Genomic DNA, 22,532 nt, shown 5'->3' with positions numbered 1-22,532 from the left:
TTACACAGTAATACTTTTACATTTCCTGTCAACTTAACATATTTTAATACAAAAACACGGTGGACCGCCGGTGGACCACCTCGATGCCCCGGCTTAGTAAGTTTTCTGAAGGAAACCCTGTATATATTTGGTTTTTTTTGTTTTTTTGTTTTGTTTTTTTGTTTGTTTTTTTGTTTGTTTGTTTGTTTGTTTGTTTGTTTTTTTACTTGTTTTTGATAGGTTCTGTTTTCGAGATGAGACCTGAACTGAATCCCGGAACTAATGTGCAGAAATCAAAGTTCTCGCGGAGTTATTTTTCAGCCGTTCCATTTCGGGTCAGTATTAGCCACAGCAGCTAGCCGTCTCTGGCTGCAGTTTGTACAGGTCTGTCGCTGTGTTTCTGTGAGTTTTTGATGAGGTTGAGAAGCGGGGGGAAATGTGGTCCTTTTTTGCCAGGGATCCTGTCAAAGACTTCGCTTATGAAATTCTCCCGGAAAGCCCGGAGAAGTCGGGAATATGGACTCTGCATCGGGGAAAAAGAAAGGTAAGTAGCGGCGGATCGTTGCGGATCCTCCGCTAACGGTTAGCGTTAGCTTGTTTATGAATGCCTTTCATAAACAAGCAGGATACGTTGGAGTTTGACGTCTTGACAAGGAGAATTGGCGTATTCTCAGAAGTTGTTTTATCCGTTAAGTCCCAGTACAGGTTTATTGTTCTGATTTTCTGTTCTCTGTCGAAGTGTGTGTAGCTAGCGCTCGGTGTTTACTCCTGCAGAGACACGTACATCTCGCCACGTCACCCTGTTTTATTCCATTTAATTGCTCCTGTTTAAAACTGCGGCTGAAGCCCTTGTCTTTATCGCGTTAAAAAAAGGTCACGTTTCAGATTGCCAACAGTGTGGACCCCGCTGCTGTGATTATTATCACCGAGAAGCTGAAACCATCCTTTCTCTGTCATGATTTTTACCGCAGGGTCAGATGACAGCTGGACACCAACTTCCTTCTTCTATCAGCCTCAATAATGATCACATTCATTCAGTGTCAGCATTTCATCCTTAAGCTATATAGATGTGAATTAATGGTTGCCCACTTCCTGCAGACATCAGGAGATCCTGTGTCGGTGTTTGTCTACGAGGTGGCTCAGGGAACAGAGCAGCAGACCCAGCTAGCCAAGGCTGCCTTCAAGAGGATGAAGACCCTGCGCCATCCTAACATTCTGACATATGTAGATGGACTAGAGGTGTGTGATTTAAATGTTTTTAGACTCTGTTTGCCTCAGATATTCGGATGTGTGACTTATGCTTTTTATGTGCATGCTTTTTGTTCAGAGAGAGGTAAGTTATCATTTACTGTTTGTCCTGTCATCTTAGAAGCAAGATCCTAGATCCTTCCCGAACAGCAACTAGATATCTTATTTATCACCTACCAGTTTTAATTAGATGGCGTATCCTGTTGTTATCAGTGGCTTTATTACACACTCAGGAAATATATAACAGCATATAAAAAATTAGATAAGTGTGGAAGAAACTGTCTGCCAGTATGTTACTTTTTTACTTCCTTTCCTCTCCCATTATCTAAGTTCAGTGATCCATTTGTTTATCCATCCTTCCATTTATTTATCAATTCTGCTTGTCTTTTATCCATCCATCTACTCCTGCCTTCATCCATTTGCTGACCCACTTCCTAAATCTATATGTCCTGCTCCTGTCTTGTCGTCCTTTTGCTCGTCCATCTTTTCATCCATTCTTCCTGTCTGTTTGTTTAACGGTCTTCTGATACCTAACATGCCGCATTTTTGTTGATTTCAAATTTAAATCATAAATTTGAAATTTGAGTAAAATTTGCTTTAAGTTCATAGTGAACTTTTGTATTGGTACTTAAAAAGAATACTTTAGAGTTTAGAAATATGTAGGAAGTCTGTTAGGATTTCAATGTGCAGGTATTGAATCTTAGACAATCCAGGTGGTTAAAGACTGAAAAATATTTAGGATGTTTTTCTTTTTTTACTTTCTTTACATTATAACGTGTTAATCTCCTGTAATGCACTTCTGCAGCTGAAGCTCATTCAGGTTCTGATTGCTCTGTAAACAATGTTTGTCTTTCAGACAAGTTTCAAAGTGACATCCACTTCAATATCGCGTTTCAGGCTTTTCATGTAGAACTTGCTGTTCTTCCAAAATGAGCTGCGTTACACAGTACTCAAAAGGTTTCAGTTTGTCAATGCCAAAGCTTTTTCTGGCTTTCTAAATTAGAGTAGCAATGATTTTTCTTTCCTGCAGGTTACAAAGAAGTTCATGAACCATATTGTGATTTTAGTATTTTCCTTTTCTGGATAAGAGTGAAAAAACTTCTGCTTCATAAAGTATATTCTTTGTCCTGCTGTGTTAAAGATTCATTCTTACACCCGACTGTAAATGTATCCATCCATCTGCACATCAATCTTTCTTCCAATTAAACAACTTGTTGTTCTGTATTTAAAACAGAACAGCAATATGTTGCCTTATGAAGAACTAAAGCTCTGGTGCTTTACAGCCATATAATGTTAAAAAACATTGGTCAGTCATTTTATAACTTAACTTTCCCCATCTTTATATGTGTTTTTATTTATTTATTTATTTATTTATTTATTTATTTATTTATTTTTGCAGACAGATAAGAGCCTATATGTGGTCACTGAGCAGGTGACTCCTCTCTCAGTTCACCTGAAGGCCCAGGCAGAGAAGGGGGGCGCCGGAGAGCTGGAGATCTCCTGGGGTCTCCACCAGATTGTGGTAAGAATCTGACAGAATATCAGATTCTACCAGGCCAACCTGAGTTTAGCAGAATCGTCCATTATGCGCCGAAAGTCGCCTTTCACTTCATTTTATTATTGTCGTTTTTCTTCTCAGAAAGCTCTGAGTTTTCTGGTCAACGACTGCCACCTCCTCCACAACAACCTGGGCATCTGGGCGGTTTTCGTGGATCGAGCCGGAGAGTGGAAGCTCGGCGCCCTCGACCACCTGGCGCCCGAGCAGGGCGACCCCAGCGGCGTCTCCCTCCCCACGCCGAAGGCTGTTTACCCGGACATGGAGAAGTACGACCCGCCGGAGGCGTCCAACAGCAGTGGGGAGAAATGGTGAGGAAAGAGAAGCTTCAAAGAGATGTGTTATTTATTATTGATATTGATTTGGTTTTATTTTTGTCATCCAGGGCGGGGGAGGTGTGGCGGCTGGGATGTTTGATATGGGAGGTTTTTAACGGACCCCTCCCTCGGACGTCATCTCTCCGATCTCTGGGAAAAGTAAGTTTGATTTTTTTTTTAAGCTAGTTATAACTCTAACACGGAAGTTAAAAAAAGTGATTAATTTTCTATATTTTCTATTTTCTATATTGTGAACTTTTTGTCCAATTTTTTTTCTTGTTATTTTTCCTTGTTTGTCTTTTATATTTTTTCCTATAGATTCCCAAGTCGCTGGTCCCCCACTACTGTGAGCTGGTCGGGGCGAATTCCCGGGCTCGACCAAACCCGGCCCGCTTCCTCCAGAACTGCAGGGCTCCCGGAGGTTTCCTCAGCAACAGCTTCGTGGAGAGCAACCTCTTCCTGGAGGAGATCCAGGTCAGTGAATCCAATATTTCCCTCTGCCAGATTGAAACTAATACGTTTTCTAGTTTTACCGGATCTCTGAGATATACGTGGGTGTGTTTGGTTAGAGAGTTTCAAAAATGTAAATTGTTCTTGAATTTTATTTATTCGAGGTGAATTTCTGGTGTTAATTTAGTGATTCCTAAGAATGATGAAAATCTCTCCAATCCGCTCCAGATCAAGGATCCAGCTGAGAAGCAGCAGTTCTTCCAGGACCTGAATGATCACCTAGACTCTTTTCCTGAAGACTTCTGTAAACATAAAGTCCTCCCTCAGCTGCTCACCGCCTTCGAGTTCGGAAACGCGGGCGCCGTCATCCTCACGCCGCTCTTCAAGGCAACTTTTCATCTCTCATCACCCTGATTATTTCCACCGTGAGAGAAAGAAAACGCACTATGAACGTCGTTTCTCTCTTTCTGCGTTTCAGGTGGGGAAGTTCTTGTCAGCAGAAGAATACCAACAGAAAATCATTCCTGTCATAGTGAAGATGTTTTCGTCCACAGACCGAGCGATGAGGATACGACTTCTCCAGCAGGTATTTCACATTCCTGACGACTGGATTGAATCGTGGCATTTAGCCCCAGGCAGCACCTGAGTTAGATTTCACAAACAGGTGGAGCTGGATTTGTAGCAAAGACGATCTTCTAATTTGTGAAATTGAAAAGGTTTTGATGTTTCGTTAGGAACCCAAAATGAAGTGAATGTGCACTTCTGAACTGCACTGTAAATTTTTAAACATTAAAAGCACATTTATTAGCGACAGAATACTGTTTAGTGAATAATAATAAACATTATCGCAGGTAAAATGTGATTATTCATCCACTTTGCTGAGTTTTGTTGTGTTCCTCAGATGGAGCAGTTCATTCAGTATCTGAACGAGGCGGCGGTTAACTCCCAGATTTTCCCTCACGTCGTCCACGGCTTCACGGACACCAACCCCGCCATCAGAGAGCAGACAGTTAAGGTACGATGTTTACAGAATCAGACATGGCAGCCGGAGCGACGCCTCCTGCGGGCGTTAACCTTCCACGTTTCTCTTCCTGGCGGCTGCAGTCGATGCTGCTGCTGGCGCCCAAACTGAACGAGACCAACCTGAACCAGGAGCTCATGCGTCACTTCGCCCGACTGCAGGCCAGAGACGAGCAGGGCCCGATCCGCTGCAACACCACCGTGTGCTTGGGCAAAATCGCCTCCTACCTCAATGCCGGGGTAAAAAAACACGAAACGCCGTGGATGTTTTTTGTCTTTAAACTTAAAAAACAAATCGTGACGATCTCGATCGTGCTTTTCGTCGCAGACCCGGCAGAGAATCCTGGTCTCTGCGTTTTCTCGAGCCACTAAAGACCCGTTTCCTGCCTCGCGTTCAGCCGGCGTGCTGGGCTTCGCAGCAACACACAACTACTACAGCGTCACAGAGATCGCCGCCCGCATCCTGCCCACGCTCTGCACCGTCACCGTGGATCCCGATAAGGGCGTCAGGGAGCAGGTGTGACCGTTGTTTATTGTAACCGGTCCGAAAGATATTTACTCTTCATTTATTATGTAATCAGCAGCATTTATGATTTATCTATTGGAAATAAAACTTATTTATTCACTTATTGTAGCAAAAACAAAGGTATGTTTTATATTTCCACTAAGATGCACAATAATACAGTAACAGCATGAGTTGTTAGAACCATTTTAATTAGCAGCTCTGACAGCTTGTTTCATCAGTTCCAGCAGTTTTATCCCAGATTAATAATAATTGAACATATTTTTAATCCGGTCTCTGATCACGGTTTGCCAACTCGTCTCTGTTTCTGTCAGGCGTTCAAAGCCATCAAGAGCTTCCTCATCAAGCTGGAGACGGTTTCTGAGGATCCAAGCAAGCTGGCTGAGATCGGTACGTAACAAACTGCTCTGACCTGCACAGCCACTTCTGTCACTGCTGTACTCCGCTGTGCAAAAGTCTTGAGTCGGCCTTCATCCTTTACACTTTACTGCGAAGGTGCCAGGCTAGTTCTCTTTTGTTATTGAGGTTTTTCAAAGGTTTGTTTTAGAGAAATGCTGCAAGTCTTTAATGTCTGATCTAACTGTATCTGTAATGACTTGAGAATTTGGCTCAGTGTGTTTAGATGTTTTATGTTTACATACAGTCTCAGTTTTTGGGAAAGATGGAACTGATTCAACCTTTGACCTTTTAATATTTTAAATGCAGCTTTGATTCAACCAAACTGATTTGGAAACATATTTCTCTTTTGCTTGATTTTGTTATTTTTTAAAATTATTTTATTACATTAATTATTTTTATTTTGATCTACAAAATACCAAATATTTCCACATAATATATATTTGGTCCATCTAATGATGTAATTATTAAATATTAAACAATTAATAGTTAATACTTTTCTCCTCTCGTAATTTCTTGTGCGGCTACATTTTACTCACTTGTGTAAAAACTTTGACTACTCCAACCACCTCTATTGATTTGATGGATGTTCAGGTTCACATGTTGAGAAAGCATAACTACGTTTGCTCCAAAAGTCTTTTTTGACTTATTTTTATTTTTAAGATTTTTGAGAGGTTGATGTTGCAGCTGAACTTACTTTAGGGTTGGGATAGTTTCAATATTCAGTTTTTAAAAGTGTGTTAGTCTGACTAGATTAGCTTCAAAGGATCTGGAAGACTTTATATTTACCAGAAGTAATAATAATGTAAATATATTAATGTATCTGTCGATCAAATAATATAAAGGGGAAAAAGCATCTCTGATTTCTGGATTGCAGAGAAGGATGTGGGATCGAGCGCTCAGCCTGCAGGAGCTTCGTCCAGCTGGGCCGGCTGGGCCGTCACCGGCGTCTCCTCACTCACCTCCAAGCTGATCCGCAACAACCCGGGAGGCGAGGGCAGCGCCGCAGCCGAGGGCAGCGGGCCGTCCAGCGCCACCAGTCCCACCAGCCCCACTGATGGAGCGTCGGCCTTAAGCAAAGGTACAGCTTTTTTTAATGAACCGCATCACATTGAAATTAAGCTTTTCTATGCACAGGGTTCTTATTGAAATCCTTCAAGGTTATTGAATTTTAGTGAGTCGTTTTCAGTCCAATCCAGTTTTATTTATAAAGCACTTTTAAGAGAAACACAGAGGACTGAAGTTCTGGTCAGACAAATAAAAACATCAAAGAGAATAAAATACAAAAATATTTAAAAAAGACAAAACAGCTGAACAATTACAACAATGAAGAACAAGTAAGGAAGAATCAAATAAATGATGATATGTTCAACATTTCAAGGTTTGCAAAGTGTTTTGAGTTCTGTGTAAAGTCCTTGCAAGAGTTTGATATTCAAACTGCAGAGTTTTGTGAGGCTACATTTGAAAAGCATTATTTGCAGTTGAAACCAGATATGTACAGATAATAAAAAGGCACATTTTGTTTCTCCCTGTTTGAATTTAATTTCTCTTGTTTTAGGGTTAGTTAAAATTACCAAAATTATTTCTACTTGCTAAATGCCAAAAAAAACCTAGGAAGGACTTTTTTTATTTTTTTTTGTAACTTTCTCGGATCAGTCAGATTAAAACGTAAAATGTTATATTTCAGATTGCAGTAGAATATAGAAAATTATGACAGTATGTTATTAATAAATCTTTTATCTTCTTCAGTTCTTTTGTACTGATTTTTTTATTTCCAAAGTGTGCCAGTGGGAAAGTCAGTTCCCACTGGCTTTCAGTTGGAGAACTTTTCTTGAAAATGTTTGAAAAGTGCTTGAATTTTGCTGTGGGAAATATGCATAAATCCTGTGTGTATTTTTTCTGACATGATGATATTAAATTCTGTTCTCTGATGCAGAAGATAAAACCCAACTCTCCTCCTCGTCTCACCACGGTGCCTCTGATCGTACCAACCAGTCGCCGACGCCTGAAGCCACAGATAACGATGAAGAGCAAATCGGAAACCGCTGGGACGATGAAGAGGACTGGGGTAGCTTAGAGGTGCATTTATTACTTCTGACGGTGCGTTGTCATGGAGCTGCACGTTTTGAGTTTGTGAATCACTGAGTCTTTTTCTCCAGGAACCAGAAAAAGCTCAGACTGATGACTGGAACACCGACTGGTCTGGAGCTGCATCATCCAAAAAGAAAGCCACCGATAGAGGAGTACGAACCATTTATCCTGAGGGCTGTTTCTACGGTAACAATGGTGCTTGTTTTACAGCGTTTTCTGTCGATACGTAGGCTGGACGATCGTCCGCCTCCATGGCGGTGAAAAAGCAAAGCTCTGACTGGAGCAGCTCCGGCTGGGACGCCGACGACAGCTGGTCCAATGAGAAGGAAGGCCAGGGTCAGAGTTCAGCGGGCGAGGAGGGCTGGGGCAACGACTGGGGGGAGGAGGAGGCAGACGTGACGCCGGCCAGTAAGAACCTGCCGCTGCCTGAAGGCGTCCGGCTCGCCAGCGAGTACAACTGGGACAGCAGCTCCGGGAAGGGCGCCACGCAGAACGACCTGTTCGCCAGCGTGTCCCAGAGAAACACGGCTGCTGCCACGGTGAGGTCCCAACAGGAAAAAAAAGATTGAGCGTGTCTTGGATGTTTAAATCTGTTTTTCAGCTTCAACACTGATGGTTTATGTTTTTCTACTTTCATTTGGATCTAAAAACAGCCTAAGTGCTTAAAAAAACCTTCCAAGCTGATATTTTTTGAAAAATGAGCAATTTAATCACAATCAAAGGGCACTTTGGTGTTACCTAGCAACCCCAGCAGAGCCCAGCCCTGTTACCTAGCAACGCCAGCAGAGTTCCAGCACGTTTGGTCATCTGATTTTATCACTGTATGGCTCCTGGAAACGTGTTTTATGATGTCTAACCTGCTTTACTTGATTTGATTTTAAATTTTGGCTGCAGCAACTTTTTTTTCAGAACTCATTTTCAGCAACGTCCTTGTTTTTGTTTTAAAACTTAGATTAATACACATTTGTCACACATTAAGTAGCCATGCTACTTTATGTTTTTATATATTTTTATTGGATATTGTCAGTTCACTATTCAAATATTACCTCGTTGTTGGACTGTTAAGCTCATTGTTACAAATATGGCATTAAACATCCAGTAGCTCATTTAAATCGGAAACTAGGCTACATAATTACTGTATTATTGAAATGAAAAGGAAAAAAAAGAAGTTGTAGATACATTGGGCTCTTCTTTCTATGTTTGTGTCCATGTTGTAACACGAGATATTTAGACATAAATACCGTAATGCTGACATAAACAGCCGACCAGGAAATGTCACTGATTGCTCTCTTCACCTTCCCACTGACTAAAGTCTTCAGTGTGTTGAAATTGAACAATCACACACTAGAACCGGGCAATTAATTGGTTTTATAAATTAGTAATTGGAATGTTTTACTAAATATGATGAAAGCAAATATAAAAAAAATTACAATGTAACTTGTTCACAAATTAAACTAGACTGATACAGATAAGGTGAAAATGAATTTAAGCCAAAATGATTCGTTTGTGTCTGCTTTTTGTTGTTCTGCATCTTCTACCAAGGCAAGAAAATATGTTTAATTTAAGCAATAATGGCTGCTTTAAGTGTTAACTAAGAATAATTTTGGCTGAATAATTTAAACCCCAGCTCAGTGGAGTTCCTGCTCACTGATGATTTGTTTTGTCTGTCGTCAACAGACTGGAGACGGCTGGAGCTCAGAGACGACCGGAGACTGGGGCACCGAGAGCTGGGAGTCAGTCGAAGGAGGCCAGAGTGAGTCCTTCAACTCAAACCTAATCTATTTACTCAACATGTCATCAAAATGTTCTGTTCTTTCCTTCTTTGTGATCCAGGATGTTTTGTTTCTGTAATGTAACTCTTTGGTTCCTCAGTCTCAGATCTAGAGTCACTTTTCAACTAAAATGAATACACATTTTCAGAACGGTTGCTTAACATTTCAGGATATCAGGCAGAATTAAGATCACTTTTACTCTGTTGTCTGATTAAGTTAGAAACCTGAAATTGGTTTTGTGGAACCAGGTAAAATATTTATAGTTTTTTTTTTGTTGCAGGCAATTCATCTCAGGTTTTCAAGGTTTAAGATAAAAGCAGCTCAGTTTAGCTTGGCAATAGCAAAATGTCTTATAAAACAAACCTAAAACATTTTCATGTTTTTCTCACATTGCCACAAGTTATAACACAATGTAGTGAGATTTTATGTGATAAAGTAGATCATAATTGTGAAGGTAAATGATGCCTGGCACAATTTTCAATGTTTTAGGAATAAAAATCAGAAACATTTGGCTCACATTTGGGTTTTGTTTTTAGAACCAACAAAATGACTCAGAAATACTTTCTAAAATAATGCAGTAGTTTGTTTTTTTTGTGATTTTTTTTTAAGAGCAACCTTCGACCTCTATTGAATCCATATGTACCTTCAGATCATTTTGTGCCGATGTTGCAGTAAAACTATATCCAAGAGAGATCTTTAAATAAACATTAGTGTGATTACTAATGAAGTCATTATCTCATTCTGCTTCTTATACATCTGTAACACCGAATCAGTTATAATTAAAAACAGATTTAATATCTAACAGATCCGAGTCATAATTTTCCACACTGACTTCATATTAAATGGCCAGAAATGAAAACGTTCGTATGACATTCGTCTGCTTTTCGTCGCCCAGATCTCAGCAAGGCGGAGCTGTCGAAGAAGAAACGAGAGGAAAGGAGGAAAGAGCTGGAGGCCAAGCGGGCAGAACGTAAAGCTGCTAAAGGTCCTCTGAAACTCGGAGCACGCAAGCTGGACTGATTCTGGTCGAACAGGAGGGCTGGCACACGGAGACCGGAGCCCAGCAGTGGACAGAGTTTCCACTAGCAGCCAGTAAAGAAAACTGTGAACAGTTCCTTTAACAGAGAAGGCTTGGATGCTGAAAAGAAGGAGGATTTTCTGTCTCTTCTCTTTAAAAGACTGATGGAAGTGAAGGTAAAGACAGAAATTTGATGGAAAATCCAAAGAGACTTAAAGCAGGATGCATTAACAAAATGAATCATAAAGTTGCTGTTGTACAGTAAATGTATATACCCTGTGCATCATGTGTTCTTTTTTTTTTTTTAAGAGAGATACGTATAACATACAGAACGTCCTGTAACGTTTCACTGAATGTCTGTCAGTGGGTTCTGTATTCACACACATGGATATGACTGTTTTTAGTCCATCTGTTCCAGATTTTAGACTGAAAATCAGTCCATGCATGCACCTGTGTGGCCTAACAACAATCTCCATTACAGTAGATTACATTTGTGACTTCACTTTGCACATATAGCTCTGTATTTACTCTGAGGGAGCGGGCACAGCTGACTGGCTGCAGGCATGTCAGTGAAGCCTTTCTTGGACCGATAATGAATCAGCTTGAGCAAATAGAAAAGCAGAAAGATGTTAATTTATAGTAGAAACTGTTTACATTTTTCCTCGTCTGATGGAGGATTTAAGATTCCAGCAGGGGGCGCTGCAGACACAAAAGGAAAGGGCATCCGTAGTAGTTTGGTGAGGGTGAAATGTACATGTTTGTGCCTTGTTATTTGGCTGCAGATCTACTCTAATGATAAACTCCCAAAACCAAAATCTTCCCCATCAAACACTTTGGCTCCTAAACTTCTGAACTTTAGCACACTCTGTTTTTAACTCATACTTTCATTGTAGCCTTTTATCTTCTGTTTCTGTTGGATGTGACGTTACGTCAGGGTTTGTACTGATTAAAATTCCTTGAAGCCAGGGACAGAGTCAACTGCAAGGCGCTAATCTGTAAGAAACTGTGGTTTTGGTCTGAAGAAGGTCACCGGTCAAATCATGGTGCATGTGTGCTATTCCAAAATAAAAACAAATATTCAAAAGTTATACATCTGTGCAATTTGGTTTTTTACAGAGTCAGACTTTGCTTTAATTTGTCAAAGTGGTTTTAGTGTTTTGTCAGACTAAACAGTTCATTGACTTACAGTACAGTGGAAAAGTAACAACAGTTTTCGTGAAGAAGAATCAGTCAGTTTTTAAAATGTTTTATGAATAAATACCTGAAAAGTGTGGTGTTCATTTTGTTATTGTGCAATAGCCAGCCCCGCCCTAATCCTCACAACTCCTATGGACTGACTACTGACCAGCTCTCCATCTAATGGGTCTGGAAAATCTCTAATACCCCCGAGTCCTACTCTAAACAGGGTTATGGAGATAATCTGGTAGCGAGAGAGACACATCTAGCCTTTAACTACCTATATTTCTAAAGTTATGACCTTTTTCAGCTAATGGAACAATTAGTTGAGTAGTCCTAATGACGTAACTCCAAAAACCGCTTTTGTTAACAGTAGCTCTCTCTCTATCAACAACGTGCACTTGTTATCGACTAGATAGGGTTTAGTGGCTAGAAACAAGCCCCAAGGTCATTATTTTACCAAACTAAAGAACATCTGAAGCCACCACATGTCTAGAGCCATTCTCATGAATTTTACAACAATTAGAAGAACCTGAAGACAATAAATTACTCAATTTGAATGACCACAAATCTCAATAGAAGTTTAATGCATCTTTATTAAGCAAGCGGTAACACTTTATTTGAAGAGGTGTGCATAAGACTGACAGGACAACTTTGCATGATTTTGTAAATTATGATAATTTAATGCAAAGTTGTTTTTTTTAACGGACTTTCAATGCAACTTTTATAGCAACTTTGCATTGAAAGTGTCATTATTTACCGCCTGACACTTCATGACAACTGTCATAAACATTCATAAAGACTCCTTTATGTTCATGACAGGTGTTATGTCATGTTTATGACAGTGTCCTGTCAGTCTTATGCACACCCCTTCAAATAAAGTGTTACCAAGCAAGCTTTAGCAGGGATGATGACAGGTTAATTATCAATGATTATAAGTCAAAAATAAAAATTTAGAATGATCAAAATCACTTCAATCTTTCCTAACCTCTTTCCCTATAACGTGTCACTGTTACGGAGTGAGGCTTTGGGAAGCAGTTCAACTCACACCCAGGTGTTGGATGATCTTGGCAACAGGAAGCTTTGATGTCCTTGGTCAGAGTCTCGTCTTTGTAGAGCAAAATCCTTTTTGAATAGAAAAAGTAGAACTAGTTGTCTTCCAGACACTCAGATCTTAATCACCCCGTGACCTTTGTCCATCCTCCAAGTTTGTTGCAATTGCTTTGCTTTGAGATCTTTGGGCTGAGTGAGGAGCAGTAGTCGAATCAGGAACCAGGACTGAGGGCCGATGGGTCTTGTCCCGCTAGCAGTGCAGAGTCTTTGCTTCTCCATGGTTCCAGGGCCCGGTCCTCTGCTGGTCTTCTTTCTGCATTAAGTTGGCTTAACCTCTCACTGGAGACCTAGTTCCCCTTTTCAGGGGCATTTTATACCTTTTTTCTACATGAGTGTATTGCAGAAAGGACATGTGACAACTCTCAATTACTCAAAAATGTTTAGACTTCATTCTTTAAAACGTTTATGCTCTGAAATAAAGAACAGTCTCAACTATTTTTATACATCTGCAGGCTGGAAGCTTACTTCCTCTGTTTCAGAAAACCTACTCATACATTAGTCACAATGTAAAAAAGAGGCTTTTTACAGAAGAAAAAATAAGCAAAGTTATTTAAAATGAATTTGAGACTTCCTTGTGTTTCTATGATGTCATCTTATTTCTTGAAGGATATTAATGATCTTAAAAATCAACTTCCCACTTTATTAGATTGATATTTACTGTGAAATTTCCACAGGGTTATAAAATCTGTTTATAAAGTGACTTTCAGGGCTGTGTAGAGTTTTTAAACACTTTCAAACAAAACCTGACAGAATAGCTTTAACTTCATTTTTCCCCAGTAATACTTATTGACAAAAAATGGTTACCAACATTCTAACATGTTTTTGTTTATTAACAATAAACAAGTACATGCCTGAAGGACAAAAAATAAAACATTTCTACAAACAATTAGAAATTAATTTCATTTCAAAATCATGCATTCTAAATACGTGTACTCATTACTTCATAAGGCATTTTTAGTAATAAAATTTTTCATTTTGATTTTCAAATTGTTACACTTTGATTGCAGTCGATTAAATATCTTCTGTGTTTACAAAAAGTTAATTCATTGTTGAAAATATTGTCGTATGAACTTCATATATTAAACGTTTCACCATTTTTTCTTTCAACACCTGTTCAAGTAAAAATACTAATTGTTGTTTTTGTGCTTCCTGTAGAAATTCTATACCCTGAAATAGAGGGAAATGATCGAAACATAAACCTTAAAACTCAGCCGATGGATTGTTAAAGACGAGTTGGAAGTCAACCAGTTCCATTTAATGTCAGGCAGTGTTATCTGTGATCAGTAGTGGCAAGTGGCCCTTAGGCTTCGCTGGCGATGAGTTATTCAAAGCTGCTGAACAGACCGCTGTGGTTTCAGTCACTGGGTGTTTTTCTTTTCCTTTTTGCTGCCTCCACCAAACAGAGCGCTGGCCAGAGCGAAGATACCAAGACCCGCGAATGCAGCTGCACCAGCCACCACCGCAGCTTCACCTGCCTTCTGCACCTGCAGAGAGGAAAATTCAACTTTAGTTACAAAAAAAAAAAACTGAAGCTGAATTTAAACTAAAGCAGCGACTCAATCCACAGACAGATTGGTTAATTCATATCTGGTTAAGGTTATCTTTTGAATTTTTTTTATGTAGCCACAGTCTGAATATTTTAGTTTTCATTTTGTTCTTGCTACTGTCTCCATTCTGCCCTGGTGCTCCTGATGTTGTTTTAGATTAGAAATAATGTGTAACAGTGATTGAAGTAAACATGTTTTAAAGTTTTAAACCACATATCTACAAGACAATAAATGATCTGCAAAAAAACTGAGAAGTCCTTTTTATTAGACTTACATAGAGAGGCTCTTATCAGCAGTGTCCAGTTGTATGCAGTTCAGCTCCACCTAAGTTAAAGTTATCGCAATATTTTTGTCACAAGAAAGCTCCTAAACTACTATTTTTTTACATTAAATGTAGTTACATCTTTGTTCATCTACTTTATTAATCAATGGTTTAGAGCTGGTTTAGAGCTTTAGAGCTGAGATATTTGTGCCGAGAGCAGCTTGTGTCTGAAAATATGGGACAGATCTTAAAATAAAGCCACTGTTAGGAAGAGAAGGATGGAGCTGTGTGAGTCACATCAGAGAGGAGCTGCAAATTAAAGATCATGTTGTATGTTATCATGTGCTAATGTCAGAACCATAAAAGTCCTAAACAATCCACAGCTGAGCTTCCTGTTAGTTTTCAAAAAGGAGAAGTAATTTTAATGTGTAAATCATATATGGGTAATAAAAATGCATCAAGTTTGAAATTTGGTGTTAGTTCAAAATTTCCTGACTTCCTCATTATAAATAGCAACTCTACTTGAACTCCTATTCAAGCTGCAGACTTAATAGTTTAGCATTAAGGTCAGAGTTCAGTGTTCCTGAAATATTGTCAACATTCCTCACAATATTAAAGGTTATGCAGAATTCACATTTCGGACATTTTTGTATTTATAAAACAACTCAAATGCTTCTGAAAACAAACCAAGCTCCTAAAAAAAAAAAGCACCCAGATGGTTTTTGGAAACAAGTTAATATTTTTTGGTGTCTGAAAATTGAGCAGTAACAAAAATCTCCCAATTGTTTAGTGACAATCATAAGATCTTGCATCGTTACCTAGCAAACCAAATCTTCACCTAGTAACCCCAACCTGAGCTCCAGCACGTTTGGTCAGCTGCTGTATAATGACTGCAGGAAAAGACAAGTGTTTTGTTGCCTTATTATCCAGAAACCACTTGCTGTATTTTTGTTGTGCAGGAAGCTCTACTTCTACTCTTCACAGCTGTACGATTATATAATTGTGATGTTTGCAGCCATTTTCACGAGGGGTCGTGGCCAGGAGCAGCTTATTTGGATTTAAAGTGACAAGATGTAATAAAAAAAGCTCAATGTGAAACGATCACAGAATAGGCAGAACTGACCAGAATAAAATCTCCTGAGCGAGTTTGTCAAACAGGAAAACGTCATGAACATATTTTGTGTAGCACACAGACCTGTTCCTAAATGTATGCGGTCTTTTACATAAAACCTGAGCTGCCTACCTGTCGGGACTCTGCTTTCCCATAGCGCAGCTCGTTGACAAAGTGTTCGCAGTTTCCCCTGAAGATGCAGTATGGCAGCTCCTGACCAACCATATCACAGGCCTCACGAACAATAACATGAGGCTCTCGAGGCCTGTACTTCTGGTCCAGACCGTTGTTTATCAGCCACTCGTCTGTTCCCACCACGTCCCAGAGCTCCTCCTTCTTGACGATGGCCTTCGCGGCCAGGACGGACATTATGCTGCTGGCGCCTGCAGTAGGAACTTCAGCTGATGAAACACAAACAGGAAAACATCATGAGGTTGCGCTGGCCTTGGTTTTAAACTGTGGTAAGCTTACTCTTGGTGTACTGTCTCTGGTGATACAAAAACAGATTAATTTTGGCACAATCTGCAGAGTAAATCTACGTGTTTTTACTGTTGTGTACAGGATTAAAATGGACTTGGACAAAGTTGCTGGAAGCTCCCTATTCAGTTCAGTGTTAGTTTACAATGTGCATTAAGTCAAGTTAATTCAGACAGAAATATATGATTAAGTCAACTGATGAATGCAGTCAAAGTTACACTGTAACACGAGCCAATGCAATTTGTTGTATCAATTGGTAAAAAGTTATTTAATGAAATCCAGGTGATTGAATCAAGTTATTGACTTTGCAGCTCTCCTTCCTCCTGGGGAAGCATGTGGCGACAGTGGACAGTAGTTGTCATGTTGTGGGGAGTTTCTAGTGGAATCATGTACAGAGAGAGGCAGAGACATCCAGTAGATTGTGAAACATTAAATTGAAAAAAGAAAAAAAAAGATAAATACAAAAACTTACAACAAGCCAGGAGAACAGAAAAGGCAGGAGGCAGGTGCAAGGAGAGCATGGTGGGAGGTGACAGGAGGAAGCAGCAAGGAATGAGAGGAGAAGAGATTTATAAATACTGGGAGAGAGAATACTGGAGCAAAGCACCTGGGCTGATTAGCTAATCGACTGCAGGTGTGAGAGGAGAAAGAAGAAGGCAAACTGTGAAGAAAGAGAGAGAAAATGGCACAGGAGGCGAGGGAGAGTACACCAACAGGGGAACCGAGAAATTTATCTAACACTAACAAATAACTAGATATAAGGAACATAACAAAACTAAAGCAACCAAGAAAGAACTGGACCAAAGAATAACAGTAACAGACTGATCAAATCAAAATAAGAACGGATAACAAATCAGAACTTAGAGCCCAAAACAAGTCAAACAACACAAGACAGTAACATCTCCTTTAGAACCTGAAAGTGTTCAAATGTGTTCAAATGACTTAAATTTGTCAGTGATATCAACCCAAACTTAACCATATTCACATCCTGTTTTAGATCCCATTGGGATTTCCTCATTGTTCTTCTCAGCAATCAGGCTAATTGCTAGTAGCAACAGAAGCTAACAAGGTAAATCTCTGCATTTTAATCTTTAAATACTTTAGCAACATGTTCACTACAGTAGGTTTTACAGTGCAACTGGTGCTTCCAATAACAGTTTCCTTTATTTTCGTTGTTACTCAATTCTATGCACAATATTGGATTTTTAAGTTGTTGTTAGTGAGAAAACTTTAGCTTTCCTATTTTAAATGGTCACTTCTATTGATATTCTGATTAATTTTAAAGTTTTACATTTCAACTTTTAGGTACAAATAGAAGAGAGCTGATGAGTAAAACAAATTTTCTATATCGTTTTCTGCTTCTGCCGACTTGACACAACAAACTAAGAAAAGCCTGAGTTTGTTCTAAAATATCTACACAGAAAGTGTAAAACTCTGAGAATCTCTGTTTATTTTCAAACACAGCTATCTTTAAAGCTGACAGTGCATTTATTTCAGATTTTAAAAAGTTATATGAATCTCTACTGCAGTCTGAAAAAGCACACACCCAGTGACGCTGTGGGATGCCTTAAGCTGCTTTTTTCCAATCTGTCATTTGGAAACCAGTTCTGGGTGTGTTTCACTCACAGGGTGGTGCCAAGTGAACGATGAAGCCATCGCCCACATAGGCAGCCCAGTGCTGGTATGATCCACGGTAGATCTCTATCAGGTCCCCTGGCTCTGGTTTCTCATCACACTGGGATCAGAAGACAGACAGAAACAAGTTGAACATTGCAACAGACTTTGTGCACAACATTTGACCTCATTTCACTGCAAAACAAGAGATGGCTGTAACCATCACAGGACTTTGAGATTCAACTAAACATATTCAGTCAAACCACATACGCATAACACTTTGGTTTTCTACTATTCACAACAACCTAACAATTGTGAATAGTAAAAAAATAAGAATAACTTAGACTGTGCTTTGCATATTTTCTAGTGCATGGTCACACATAATAACAAGCTTCTATTTAAATACAGCCTTCTCACCAGTGTTGGAGCCATGTCCAGGACTTTCCTTTTAAAATCCGCAGTGGCTTGAAATGCTTTCACTTTCTGATTAAACACCTGCGGAAACAAAATAAGACTCTTACAGCAGCTCAAAGCGTAAGATTTAAAAGATTGAGTCTAATGTAATTGTTAAAACCATTGTATTGAAAGCATGAGCCTCGGTGATTTACTTTTAAAAGAATAAAAATGCATTCAATTAGTGTTATTAAAAATAACATGCTTATTTGCTCAAAGGAATCTTCTTTAGGATATTACATATTTACTACTACTAATTTGATGCAAATACAAATGTATTCGATTCATTTCAAATAGAATAGAATAGAATGGTGACATTATGAACAGCGTCATTTAGCGCATTATTAACGTGTAACGTCCCAATTTTAACGACTTACCAAACAAAAACGAGACGTAGCAGCACAAAATGCTAATCTTTAAACGCGTGTTGACCTGAACCGGTCTGTGTTTACATCATCCTAGCCTCTACGAACCGCGGCGCTGATCCCAGATCAGCTCTGAAACGCCGCGGCATCACACCAACGGCACACGGTTACCAGAATAGCCCGGTTCCGACCCATTTTTAAAAGGTTATAATGCTGACCTTACCTCAGGGGACTGGGCCCGGTTGTTCTGTGAAGTGCCAGGCGCCACCAGTGACGCCGAGGTTAAAGCTCAGCTGCTGGAGGCTCAGCTGCCCGCTACTGACACGTGACCACAACAAAAAATAAAAAAAGACGTCACCGAGCGAGCCAACGTCACGATGGACGCACGTTTCTTCATTTAAGATGCGAATATTCTTGAATGTTGTCTATTTTGATTTAAATGGTGATAACTGTTTATATTACGGTTTCATAACAATCCAGTCTTCCTAAAAACGGATGAATTAACGAACGAACGAACGAACGAACGAACGAACGAATGAATGAATGAATGAATGAATGAATGAATGAATGAATGCAGCAACTTTAAACTCTTTCATACTTTTAGACTTTATTCCTCTTTTTATTAATCATGTTAAAAGCGTTTTCAATGTATTTTGTTGGTAATTTATGGCGTAAACTAACGCAAAGAAGTGCATCAAGCCTGTCAAGAAATGTCTGAATACGTGGCATTCATTTTGTATTAAGGACTCCTGCGTCAATTCTTTATAGAGCCACATTTCACTGTAATTACAGCTTGAGAGGCTTTTAAGGAGTGTCCCTACCAGCTGAGTACACTGAAAACTCTGCCTATTATTCTTTACAAAATAACTCAAGCTCAGGAAGTTTGGACAGGATTGTGACTGTAAGCACCAAATATCAAGTACTGACATATTCCTCAACTCCAATCTCAAGCTCTTTGCAGCTTCTAATATTTAATTTCCGTTTGGGATCAGTTTAGTGTTTTTGAATTTGAATTAATAGCTTTTGTTCACAGATTACCTACATGGCTCCATCCATCTTGGTTTCACATTGTTTCACATTTCCTTGTGTTTCCCCAGACATGACTTCAGGCAAACTAACTGAGACCTCTAATGGTTTTCTTCTCGGCACTTTTCCACAGAAGCCAAATGTGTAGAATGTTAAATAGTTTCTCTGTCAACAAACTCACATCTGAGGTATGTCTGCAGCTGTAACATATACTATTTGTAGTTTTGTGGTATGTTTAAATCTTGGAATATTGTTTTAAAACTTAACTCTGTTTTAAATTGAGTTATTATTCATTACATCTTTTGGTTTCACTCTCAGCAATATAAACAAACTTGTTTGTTGATTTTTTTATAATTGTTCTGTTTATGCCCTTTCTTTCCATTTGTCCAGTACAAATGAATGACTAAATACATTTTGATAAATTGGTTGACATAAATTTAGAAATTGTTTTATGCTTCAATGATATGAACATGTTTTGGTTCCTATCATTGTTTTAAATTGAAATCAACATGTAATAAAAACATCTTTCAGCATCCTGAAAAGTTCTGGTCTTTTAATGACTTTGGTCAAAGGTGCCCAATAAAAGGGCTTGTGTGTACATTATATTGTTTGCATATTATATTGTAATATAATTACTCATCTTTATGGGCGTTTTGAAACACACAGAAAGATTGTATCTTGGAGCATAAAATTTTATCATAGTTTGAGATAACAAAAGAAGGATGTTGATGCAATAGACCTTTACTGTAAATTAGTAAGCAAACAGTATGCTAACTTTGATTAACCAGAGGTTAATCAGGATGAGTCAAACCATCACTTATTAATCATTTAGTCAGAGTTGCACAGATGGGGAAGACGGTGATCTGGGTTTTACACAAAGAAATATTCATTTTAAATTAACAGACTCAAGGTAAAACTTCTTCCTTTATCTCTGATCAATACATTCAAATGAAGTATTGTCTTTCTTTAGACATTACTGTTATTGATATCTGGCCTGAGTAAATATCCAGCTTGGTGAGAGGACTCTGCCCTCTATCCTCATCACTCATGGCATTTCATCACACATCTTACATGTGATGAAATGCTGGGATTCTAAGAAAGAAAATATTGGTTTTTGGACTGTGCTGGTTAGATTTCTTTTAGTTTCTTTAAGTATCTGGATTTATTAAGTTGTCATACATAGAAAGATGACCGGTCACCAGAGCACCACATGCCTGATGGACACAATCATGTGCTGTCAAACTCATGAGGAACCATGAAGAAACTTTGCTTTTGTGGGTGAGAACCACAACACTGCACGCTCAGGCAGACAGCTGCAAAACTCACATCTGCTGAGAGTCGTGACTGTCACAATTTAAAATCTTAGATTCTACTTGATGCACCTATTTCACATTTTTATACAACAATTGTTTGGATTTTCAAGTGAATGAAAAGCTGAAGCGATATTTCTACTTTTTTTTTACCACACATTGCTAGATAAAGTAAGCTCTGTGATCAAATGTAATCACTGCATATTCATCTAGTAGTAACCAATTACATTTACTTGAGTAACTTTTTGGAAGACATGTACTTTTAGGAGTAGTCTTACTACATCAGACTTTATACTTTAGCTTAATATTATTATGAGATGTCGCTACTCTTAGTTGGGTAAAATGTTTTAATACTCTATTCACTGTGAGTAACTTCACTGAATAAAGAACAAACATGTTTCAACCAAAAATACATGAGACACAGAGACAAACCTGCAGTTCATGTTAAAGTGAGACCTCTTGTTCGCACACAAGCTTTTCTTTTTTTATATTATTTTCCAACTGTGAAGCCTGTTGTGACATTTGTGTGTGTGGGTGTGTTTCTTCTGATGTAAATTGTTTATTTATTTGTATCTTTTTGTTTTCATTTTAGTCCTTAAAATACCAGACTTTGGACATAACTTTATAAAAATTTTTTGATGTCTGATGACACAATTGTAAAATATTGAGTCAGACATTATGATCATTTCATAGCCTTTTTACCAATTTTTTTTTTCACTCTTACTTGAGTGATGTCTTGGAGATCTGATTTTAAATTTACTCGAGTAAAAATATATTGAGATATTGATACTGTACATGAGTAAAACTTTTGGTTACCCACCTCTGTTCATCCACCCATTCATTTTCTTCCACCTATCAAAGATTTGGTCACAGGATGGAAACAGACATCCCTCTTTTCAGCAACACTATCTGACTCCTTTAGAGTAATTTTAAAGTTTTACTAAGAAATAGTAATAGTTTCTCCACAGAGTAACTGGTCTGTACTGGGCCCTCTTCCTCCCAGTTGGATGCATTCAGGAAGCATCTTTATCAGTTTGTCACATTATTTCTGCCCCACCCTCCATCTCCCCCTGCAGGGCATCACTTCTGCAGAGGTTACTGATCTTATCTCAAATTAAAAACTTGTCTTAAAAATGCTTTGTAACATCACTGGTTAAAAGGGAAAGTAATAAGAAAAAAAGTTAAAATAGTTATGGACAATAAAGGAAACACATAAGGAAAAGGAAATACAGACATTAACAGCTGAAATATCACCCATAGGAAAGTTTCTTTGGAATAAACATATAAATTGGAGGAAGGCATGGATGATTTAAAAGGTCACATAATTTCAAAATGTTGCACAAACTTACCCTCATAACAATAAACTTGGATTAACTTGGTAAGGATTTATTACATTTATTAAACTTTCGTCTCTTCTGGGTTTTGGGCAGGCATGGAGAAAATTGTCAATAATAAAATTAAACACTATCAAAACCATGCTTATAAATCTTATAGTAAAGTTTGCACTGATGTACTGATAAAATTTTGTTCTTCATAATTAATCTAGTGCTCCTGTTAGGGAACTTCAACATGAGGTAAAATTCTCCATATTTATCCCAAACGTCTACGTTTTCTCAATAGACTACCATTCATATGTAAATACTTTAAAGTAATCTTCAAATAAGAAATCAGAAGTCGCATGTTCAAAGTTTATATTTGATCGACCCTGA

At 38.6% G+C, this 22,532-nt stretch overlaps 2 protein-coding genes across 5 annotated transcripts; one reads left to right on the top strand and one right to left on the bottom strand.

Moving 5' to 3' along the window:
- The first annotated feature begins 290 nt into the window (after positions 1 to 290).
- On the top strand, positions 291 to 11,457 carry scyl1 (SCY1-like, kinase-like 1). Its single transcript, XM_008420423.3, has 18 exons — positions 291 to 523; positions 1,078 to 1,218; positions 2,627 to 2,749; positions 2,867 to 3,093; positions 3,168 to 3,258; positions 3,418 to 3,573; positions 3,778 to 3,936; positions 4,028 to 4,135; positions 4,451 to 4,564; positions 4,654 to 4,809; positions 4,898 to 5,086; positions 5,407 to 5,482; positions 6,366 to 6,569; positions 7,425 to 7,567; positions 7,648 to 7,731; positions 7,810 to 8,118; positions 9,257 to 9,332; positions 10,247 to 11,457. The coding sequence occupies exons 1-18, from the start codon at positions 416 to 418 to the stop codon at positions 10,369 to 10,371; spliced, it is 2,589 nt and encodes an 862-aa protein (XP_008418645.2). The 5' UTR covers positions 291 to 415; the 3' UTR covers positions 10,372 to 11,457.
- Positions 11,458 to 13,891: 2,434 nt separating this feature from the next.
- LOC103471427 (phospholipase A and acyltransferase 3-like) lies at positions 13,892 to 18,887 on the bottom strand. Of its 4 annotated transcripts, none has more exons than XM_081611663.1 (5): positions 18,711 to 18,887; positions 18,087 to 18,164; positions 17,682 to 17,790; positions 15,711 to 15,973; positions 13,892 to 14,142 (listed from the first exon to the last, which is right to left on the bottom strand). In XM_081611663.1, exons 2-5 carry the CDS (start codon positions 18,099 to 18,101, stop codon positions 14,017 to 14,019), a joined length of 513 nt encoding a protein of 170 aa, XP_081467789.1. In that variant the 5' UTR covers positions 18,102 to 18,164; positions 18,711 to 18,887; the 3' UTR covers positions 13,892 to 14,016. The 4 variants fall into 4 exon arrangements, with proteins under 4 accessions (XP_081467789.1, XP_017162434.1, XP_008418643.1 ...); XM_017306945.2 differs by having other exon boundaries at positions 15,711 to 15,979; positions 18,706 to 18,884; XM_008420421.2 differs by having other exon boundaries at positions 15,711 to 15,979; positions 18,711 to 18,884.
- Positions 18,888 to 22,532: the final 3,645 nt, after the last annotated feature.

Source organism: Poecilia reticulata, chromosome 10, assembly GCF_904066995.2.
Source record: "Poecilia reticulata chromosome 10, P_reticulata-male-v2, whole genome shotgun sequence".
Lineage (NCBI taxonomy): Eukaryota > Metazoa > Chordata > Actinopteri > Cyprinodontiformes > Poeciliidae > Poecilia > Poecilia reticulata.
This window is presented reverse-complemented; position numbering and strand designations above follow the sequence as displayed.

Coding starts and splice junctions, on each gene's coding strand:
- LOC103471427 (XM_017306945.2), bottom strand. Junction 15,980..17,681: donor CGTTCACTTGGCACCACCCT/GTGAGTGAAACA, acceptor GTGTTTCATCAG/CTGAAGTTCCTACTGCAGGC. Junction 14,143..15,710: donor GGAAAGCAGAGTCCCGACAG/GTAGGCAGCTCA, acceptor TCCTCTCTGCAG/GTGCAGAAGGCAGGTGAAGC.
- scyl1 (XM_008420423.3), top strand. CDS start 416: ATGTGGTCCTTTTTTGCCAGGGATCCTGTCAAAGACTTCGCTTATGAA. Junction 3,259..3,417: donor CTCTCCGATCTCTGGGAAAA/GTAAGTTTGATT, acceptor TTTTTCCTATAG/ATTCCCAAGTCGCTGGTCCC. Junction 8,119..9,256: donor GAAACACGGCTGCTGCCACG/GTGAGGTCCCAA, acceptor TGTCGTCAACAG/ACTGGAGACGGCTGGAGCTC.